A 9,232-nucleotide genomic window follows, 5' to 3' on the forward strand; every position below is an offset into this window, starting at 1 on the left:
AAATTTGTATATCGAATGCACCTTTAGTTTGAATGAAAGATGGTTAACACTTGAACTAATAATTGTCCTAATTCTAATTATAATGGTGGGGTATAAATGCACCAAGTGATGAATTTAAAATGGAATTATAATGGTGGGGTATAAATTGACTCACTTATTGTACTTTTTAGTTAGATTCACTTCTTTGTTTCTAAGAGAAAATATCCAAAATGTTTTCTGCATGTGATTATAAAGTTTGTATACGATTATCATCGAGTCAAACACAAAAGTTACAAAACTATTGTTGAAGCAAAGTGCCAGTTGGCAACAAATATTGACAGCATTTCAACGCTATTTGCACGTGATTATAATCTCCACTTCGACCACTAGGTCATATCTTTTCATCTATGTGACTGTTTGGGCAAACGATCACTTTTTTTTTTCAATTTTTCGTCCTCTTTTCATCTACAACTTTAGTTTCAGATTTTTTTATTGAATATTTCTTTATAATTGAGGTGAAAGATGATTGGTTTTAGTTTTCTCATCTCAATAGGAAGGTAAGGATCCTAAATTCTAGTTTTTGAGGTTTTCTCTAACTTAGACGAAAAGCGTATTGAGCATCTAATTAGGTGTTTTTTTTACTTTTTCATTTTATAAACTCTTCCAATCTTGATGTGGTTATTAGTTAAATTGATTAGTATGTGTTTCATCTAATCCAATTGTCTAATTAGATAATTTGAAATCTCACTTAGTGTTTCTAGGTGCATTGGCGGAGCTTAGACGATATACAACTTAATTTGATAAATCTATGATCAAGCAAACAATTGGGGATACCTCTAAAAACTTGGACAGACCACTTTTACTTTTCCTTCAATTTACATTTCACATTTTATTCTTCTAGCAGACTACAAAGAAACTCCTCATTTATCACTTTAAATAAAGAATCAAATTTAAGAAACTAATCTTCCTACTTCTCTGCAGATTGATTTGGTCTTGCTATTAATTGCTTAGTAGATGTTCATGGTTAGTAAAAAATATGTATTTTATCAACAGGAGGTCTCGATCGTCACACCCCATCCCGAGCACCTACTTGCTCGACCCGAGGTGTGGTGTGAAGCCAACTGATGTCACTCCCTTTCTGAACAACACCAGTTGACACTGACTACTAATGTTTTACAATGCTAAACAACTTAAGTAATTTAAGACTTATGCATCGAAAACTAAGTGAAACAAACTTCTTATATTTTAAAAGTAGTCGAGGCTAGATGTCATTGATTACAAAACTTTACTTACAAACCAAACAGAAACTAAACAACTGCATTTAACCTTATACAAAACCATGTACATGATAATGTTTAAACTAAAACTAATCCTTAGTAACTAAACTATTCACAAATTTTGCATAGTAGACATGAAGACAATGATCAGGCTTGCGGATCACAACCTATACCTAGAAAGTGGAGAAAACATTTGGAAATGGTGAACTAAAATAGCCCATTAAATGATGATTTTATTAAAAGCATACTTTCTAAAACAATTTAGTTCTAAACTTTATTTTTAGCATTATTAAATCAATTTACTTCTATACCATATGAAACACAAAGTGAACCCTTTGATGACCTGTTATAACTATAATGAGGTGGGTAACCTATAAATATCATATTTGAAAAACTCTCTTCTCATAAATCTATCATAGTGATAGCATACATAAGTATCTACTGAATACCTCTATCATAGGAACCTTTGTGCATAGGCCATATCACCCGAAGGGTTGCTATATACATATCTATCATAGGTGTAGTCTACAACATTCTAAAATCATTCTTTACTTAAATTCTTATCATAAAATATACTTAACAAAATTTCAAATATCATGCATTGGAAACATTTTGCTGAATCAGTAAACTCAAGTAATTCATACATCAAAGCATGCTTGAAACATTTGATAAATAATTAGATTCAGAAATCAACTTTAAATTCATTTTATCACTCACTGATAGTAGTTTAGACCCTTGGTCTATAAATTTGTTTGATCTTCTCTTGACTTGAAATAACGGAAAATAATTCTATTTAATTCTCTTTTATCATAAAAATATAAGAACTTTACTTAAAATTTCTCAAAATACCAAAAACGGGTCGTAGGGTTATTGTAAATCTTAAGATATCTCATGTATAAACTAAAACACGCTAAATAAATCTCATGCTTTAAAACATTATCTTACACTAGAACAACATGTTTATATAAATCTGTTGCATATAACAAGTTTCAAACCTGAAAATCAAGCTTTTCTTAAATGAATCTTAAACTTAAACATTTAAAAAACTTACCATAATCATGCTTGTCCATAAATTTCAAGTTTAAAGAAATAGGTTAATGACATCAACAAACTCACATGAAACACATGTTTTTCAAATTCATTCTAAACTTTAAACAGCTTTCGAAATAATTTTCAAACTAGGTATAGCTCAATTATTTTAACTCAACTTATAAATTTGTTCAATCTCCTACTGACCTAAAATTAGAGAATTTAAATCTAATTTAATCCTCTAAGTTTAGAAATTACCAAATTTAACTCAAAAATTGGAAAAACTCCAAAAACAACTAAAAATGGCATTTAGGCATGGGTTGGAGTTGGGCTTGGGTGACAGACAACACGAGTGGGTGCAGGCCCTTTAGCATGTCTGGCCGTGTGCTAACCTCACAACCCTTTGTTGTGCGCCCATGGTTGCATAACCCCACACTGCGTTTTGATGCTTCTATGCGCACATGGCCTATTGCACGACCTTAGCATGCACCTCACGTCGCCTGGTTGTGCACTTGTCATGTTAAGCGTGCTTAAAACTCTAAAATAACTTCTTTACCTTGCAAATGCACGTAGCACCACACTTAACCTCCTAACACTTGGCCAACCATCAAACCTTGCCTAGAAAACGTCTAAATGATTCCAAAATCTAACTTCAACTTCCCAAGCTCATAACTTTTAAACTAGGAATCAAAATGGAAAAGTTCCTATTTCAAAGATGCTTACAATTTTCCTAACTATCTTACCTTCAAATTTCAGCTTGAAATTCAAAGTAATTGATAAGACAATCGTAATCCTCAATCCAAAGATCCAAGCTATTAACGTAGCAAGAACCTTTGAAATAAGAAACTAACACCTCCTTATATTAATTTAGATCAACCAAGAGAAAGTTAGGATTACATTACCTCTTAGATCAAAGATCTAGAAGCAAGATTTGAAAATCTTGTTCTAAATTGAGTCACTCCACAATCAAACTTGCATTCATCAAAAGTCTTGGTTTTACAAATGAAAGGACAAAAACATTATATAGCCTTATAGAGGTTCTATCCTAATTAATGAAAATAGCAAAAGTCCTTAAAACATTAACTAATCTTTTTATCTTCCAACAACTAATTTCCAACCACCATCTTTAATACTAAGTTGTTAATGGTAATTACCACTACAAGAAATCATAACAATTGCGACGCCAAAAACAATGTCGTTCTTTTGATTTGCTTCAAAGTTTCTATTTGAAAAAAAAAGGGGTGGGAAACCAAATTTATAGAACCTACAAGCATGTTGATTATGTTATTTTGTTGGAATAAAAAATTTATAGAATAAATCATAAAGATTTCTAGGTTATTTATCAGTTTAATTAATATGATGAAACTATAGTCTTATCTTCGAAATTTAGAAGTCAAAACATCATTCCATCAAAGAGTTAACATAATGGTAAACATCATTCCATCAAAGAGTTAACATAATGGTAACGACAAATATCAACGTAAGCTTTGTTCAAAAGTTCAAAAACCAAAATAGAATTTAACCTAACAATTTCCATGGAAAGAAGTAGAAGATATGAATGAATATGTTTTCAAACTTTATAATAATAATAAAAAAGTAGTCATGGATAACGAAAGAAATCAAAAGTGTCTTTAAAAAAACAATAAAAATATAAAATTTATTGAAAAAGAAACTAAAATTAGAGGACAAAAATGGAACAGAATTGAAAATGTATAACAAATTAAAAAAACAATATTACGATCATAGATTGTTTTCAAAAACATGGTTTTTTGTTTTTTATAAATTGAGTGCACATTAAAAAGGAGGATAAACAAATATGGATTAAAGAAAAAATGAGACGTCAATAGTCACAACAGTTTTCTTTTTATTATTATCTTAAATATGTTAGGTTATAGTATCATATAATAATAATAAATTACAAACCTCAATCATTTATCCATCAAAACTTAAACTCATCAAATTAAAATATGATATTCATTAGAAATAATAATAGAATAGAATTGAAGTAAAGTTGGTAAGGAAAGGAAAGGAAAGGAAAAGCATAGTGAGTAAGAAACAAAAGGAGCGTTGAGTGGAAAGGAAATTGAATTAAACAGAGAGTGGGTTCCATTCTCTTTTTATTTGGGATTCATTTACTAAAGTATTGAAGTTAATTAAACACGTTCCCCAATTGGGTCTTTTTATATCTTTTTCTAAAAACGTATTAATAAAAGAAACAAACACTGTGTTAATATTATTAATAATAAATAAAAGGTTTTCTTTTTCTTTTTCTTTTTAAATACAGCCACTTAAATTATTAATAAAGAAAAAAGATGAAGATGTGTGTTTGGGATAATAATAAGATGATGTAAGAAAGAAGTAAGAAGAGGAGGAAAAAGAGGGTTTTATAATCCCACCACTCTTTTGTCTTTAGTATCAAATGCACCTTAACACCTTAACACCTTAACACGTGCTTTTATTGTTATTTTATCTTTTGTTTTCAGAATCCACGTTTTCCAAAAACGAAAATACAAAAAAAAGAAAAGAAAAGAAACAAAAAGCCATCTTTCAAGTACAGGTGGGGGCATTTTATTGGTGCAAATTAAAAACGTGTAATACTATGATTCACCTGACCTTCAATACATTTAATCACATTTTATTCTCCACCTCACCCCCCACTCCATATCCTTATTCACTCACTTTTTTCTTTAATATTCTTTCTTCTTCTTCTTCTACTCCCCATTTTAACCGTTGTTTTTCTTTCTTTTTTCTTTCTTTTTTTTTTAAATATTTGATTAAATTTCTCTAAAATTTAATTAAATATTTCCTTCTCTATCATTTTTAGCCATTCTCCGTCTATTTTCTTCAACAAAATCTTTCTATACTTCCATCCTATATCAAAAACCATTCACTCCTTTCATTCTTCAAACCAAAAAATCATTCACCCATTCCATTCTCCAAACCAAAAAGATACACTCGTGCATATATTATGCAGCTGATTGGAGGTTTTTTGTTTGCTGACAAATCAAACACTCTGGTCCACTGTATGTTTCTTTCGCTCTTAATCGATTTTGACCAGACTGGTACGTATGCACGGGGTGCTACATGGTTATATAGAGAATTATGTCGAGCAAGTAATGCACGATCTTAAGAGATTGTCGGCCCATTGATGTTGCTGCAAGTATGGGTGTATGATAGATTCCCCTTTGTGTCACCGCACGTACCACTACAGGTGTCAGTTGGACGACCTTTATCATTAAGGTATTTTTTATGTATATATATATATTAATAAAGTTTGTAATATTTATAACTTACTAATAATTTCTTTCACACATTAGATGGAGCGGTGTTCTACCTTCATCATAACAGTCAGCAAATATGTTGCTGACCTACCGAATGATATTTGATCGGCTGATACACTCTCAGGTAATAAAATATTATACGAATGTTGTGTAACTATGTTTTTTGTTGCCTACTTATGTTTGTTTTTTTAACAGATTAATTGGAAAACCATACATGCTTGGCATTATGACATTGTTTCCTAATCAATGTCATAATGGTCAAGCAGTGTGGACTTACATGAGTCCTTTGATTTGCTTTCATCTCGTTGAGAAGCATCAGCCAAACCGTGTGTTGCGACAGTTCAGTATACTGCAAATGCCACTAGTTTTTTGCTCCATAGATTTGCCCCCGCACCAAATTGATTTAAGTGACAAGCATGATTAAGATTGGCGAAGGATTCATGCGGGGCATATAGCAACGTGACATTCACGATATAATTTTGTGCAGAAGCAGCAGCAACACACGAGCCGACAGTATCAGATAACTATTTTCTATGGTACTCGTCGATTACCAGACACTTCATCACACTTGAAGGCGCTCTCTGTTATCGCGTGGTAAGAATTTTAATATGATTTGTTTTATAAATTTAATACAAGCATGCACATGTTTTTAATTATATTTTTGTAATTGTTCAGAATAATTTTGTTCAAGACGTACATTCTTTCTCCATGGAAAATAATCTACAAAATTTGAGCTCAATATGTGACGAAGCCATGGAAGATATAGAACAAATTATTCAGCGAATCCAACGACTGAATGTTGCCGACACAGATCGTAGACGACGACAAGACGATGATGTCATAAAGGGAGATGAAGAAAATCCTTAGTTTATATAATTTAGGTGTTATATAATTGACACTTTAAAGTTTGCTAAATGTTTATTGAAGTTGAATGTTAGTATTTAAATTATAAATTGGACTTTAATATGTAAAACTATTAATTAAAATCTTTAATATGTAAAACTAAAAAAAAAAAACTAGAAGGTGTGATATCAATAGTGCCAATTAGTACACCCATATTTCTAGCACCATTAAATATTTTGTTAGTAAAATCAAGGGATATAATAATGTTTTTATGAAAAACACATTCAAAATTTAAAAATTTTCAAATACTATAAAGAATCAATATTCATTAATTTTACATAAACATCCAAAACAAATATGTGAAGCATTGAGAAAATATGTGAAGTAATTATATTAACCAAATTGAGAAAATATGTGAAGTAATTATATTAACCAAACAAATCCACTTAATTGACCATACCCATGTTCCTAATGAGGTTTGTTCTCGTGAATTAACAAAATTTAAACCCTCAAATGAAAAAAAAAAGTCGTCAAATCTTTTTATGATATTTTTCGGTAATATGATGATCAGTAATTAAAAAAAAAAAAAAAAAACTAGATAAATTACATATTTAAACTTTCTTTTTTATTATAGAAGTCGTGTACCTGATACACGACTTCTTCTACGTGTGTATTAAAGAAGTGGTGTACCTGGTACACGACTTCTTCCATGTGTCCTTTCCACGTGGTAAAAATGGGCTGACGTGGATCCGGAGAAGTCGAGTACCCAATCATCCTATTTTTAAGAATAGTTTGCTCATTAACCTTACTTTTGTTATTCTTTTATTTACTACCCTATTTTTACATTAATTTAAAAAAACACTATATTTTCAAAAATAGTCCAAATATTTATTTCTAACACCTTTCTTTATTATTTGTATTGTTAATTCAGTTTACATTTATTGAACACATTTTTGTGAATTGTTTTAGAGTTTTCGTTCAACGCACTTAGCATGTGCCATAATAATTCTACTTTCTAAATTAAAGTTTGATATGTCATTAGACAAAATTCAAAATTCAAACATCAACCTTTTTCTTTCTCTTTTTATTTACAAAAAGATCCTTAGGATCAATCTCCTTAAGTTTCGAAAAACCACTTTTAGAATAGGTTAACTAAAAGTGAGCTTTTTTAATTATTAAAATCAAGGTCACAATCTCATTAATTATATATATATATTTTTTTTAAAAAAAACTGAAATGTGTCTGCAAAGAACTCATTTTTTTACTAATTTTTTTATTATTAATAAATAATAAAAGGAGCAGACAAGTAATAGTTTCTTTTTTTTTTTTTTTGAAAATTAAAATAATTGAGTTAATTGGACTTCAATTAGTGAGGAACTTTGAGCTACCTATATATTAGGATGCTTAAAATCCCAAAAAAATATGAGTAATAAATACACCCATATCTTATCCAACTGACTCAAATATTACTACAAAAAATGAAAGAAACATCAACCTTGAGTTTGTATCAAAGATTTAGAGAGTGGACGAAATGAAAGGAAAAAACAATATTGAATTTATGTTTTATTTGAATGCAAATTGATAGATCATGTGTATGATATATCCTATGTCTAATTTATTCGTTTGTCCTAATAAAAATAGAATGGACAAAAATGGATGCTATCAAATTGCACAAAGTATATTTTCCCTATAAAATCAGGAGCAAAACTTTACCCAACATATTATTATTATTCTATTTTAAAAAGGGTATCAGGAAAATTCCCAAGTTCCAATACTGGCGGAATCCGAGGAATCGCCGCCGTGATCTGTCATCAACGTCGACATCCATTGATCCATTTCATCTTTAGCAATTTTCCCCCATATTTCATCTTCATTCCCGATTCCAATCCCCGCCGAATTGCTACTGTTCCTCGAAATTTCACTTTCCGTCCTCTGTATTTCCCGCTCCGAACTCATCATTCTCAACGAATCATCCGTAAACGGAAAATTAAGCTTCGCTCGCGGCCCTCGGAACTCCAACGCCGCTTTATCATAAGCCCTAGCAGCTTCTTCAGCAGTATTGAACGTCCCTAACCAAACTCTAGTCGCCAGTTTCGGATTTCGGATCTCCGCGGCCCATTTCCCCCAGGGCCGCTGCCGAACGCCTCTATAAGTCTTCTTCGACCGCTTATTTGCAGTCTTCTTCTCGGAGGAAAGCTGGGAGGACGAGGAGGCGGAGGGAGGAAAGAAATTGCATCCTAAACAACCTTGGATTTGACAAACGGTACAAGTTTCGAAAACAGAGGGAGGGAAAATTGGGTGGGTAGTGGAAGAAGTGAAGGAAGAAATGGTTGCAGAGGGGGAGAAGGAGTCGGAATGGAATGAAGGGAGGGGGGTTTGATTTTGGCGCCAAAAGGCATCGGCCATGGAGTAATGGAGATGGGAAGAAGTGCCGGAGACGACAGAGGTCAAGGCAGTGACGATTACAGAGAGCTCTTGATCAGAGGAAATAGAAGGCGGGGGGAGAGAGAAGTGGTAGGAATCGGGGGATTGGGAGGATGGTGATGGTGATGGTGAACGCTTCAGAGAGTTCATGAGAGGAGAGGTAGAGAGAGGGAAGAGGGAAAGGGAGAGATTTAGGGAGTGGGAGTGAAGAGTGAGGTATTTATATGGAGGGGGGTGATGACGGGGCAACAGCAAAATGGGAAATAGGTACGCGGTGGGAAATAAGCACGCGGTGGAGTGGTGTGATATTTCCGTGGGTCCAGCTACGATTTTAATGGAAATTAATATTGTAACCAAAAAGAAAATTGAATATAAACGCGGGTGAGTTGGAAGTGGTTT

At 32.1% G+C, this 9,232-nt stretch overlaps 1 protein-coding gene across 1 annotated transcript; it reads right to left on the reverse strand.

The window, feature by feature from the left end:
• Window positions 1-7,941: 7,941 nt before the first annotated feature.
• LOC101222877 (ethylene-responsive transcription factor ERF109) lies at window positions 7,942-9,021 on the reverse strand. The gene has a single exon (XM_004140754.3). The coding sequence runs from the start codon at window positions 8,981-8,983 to the stop codon at window positions 8,159-8,161; it is 825 nt and encodes a 274-aa protein (XP_004140802.1). The 5' UTR covers window positions 8,984-9,021; the 3' UTR covers window positions 7,942-8,158.
• Between the last annotated feature and the right edge of the window lie 211 nt (window positions 9,022-9,232).

This window comes from Cucumis sativus, chromosome 3 (assembly GCF_000004075.3).
Source record: "Cucumis sativus cultivar 9930 chromosome 3, Cucumber_9930_V3, whole genome shotgun sequence".
Lineage (NCBI taxonomy): Eukaryota > Viridiplantae > Streptophyta > Magnoliopsida > Cucurbitales > Cucurbitaceae > Cucumis > Cucumis sativus.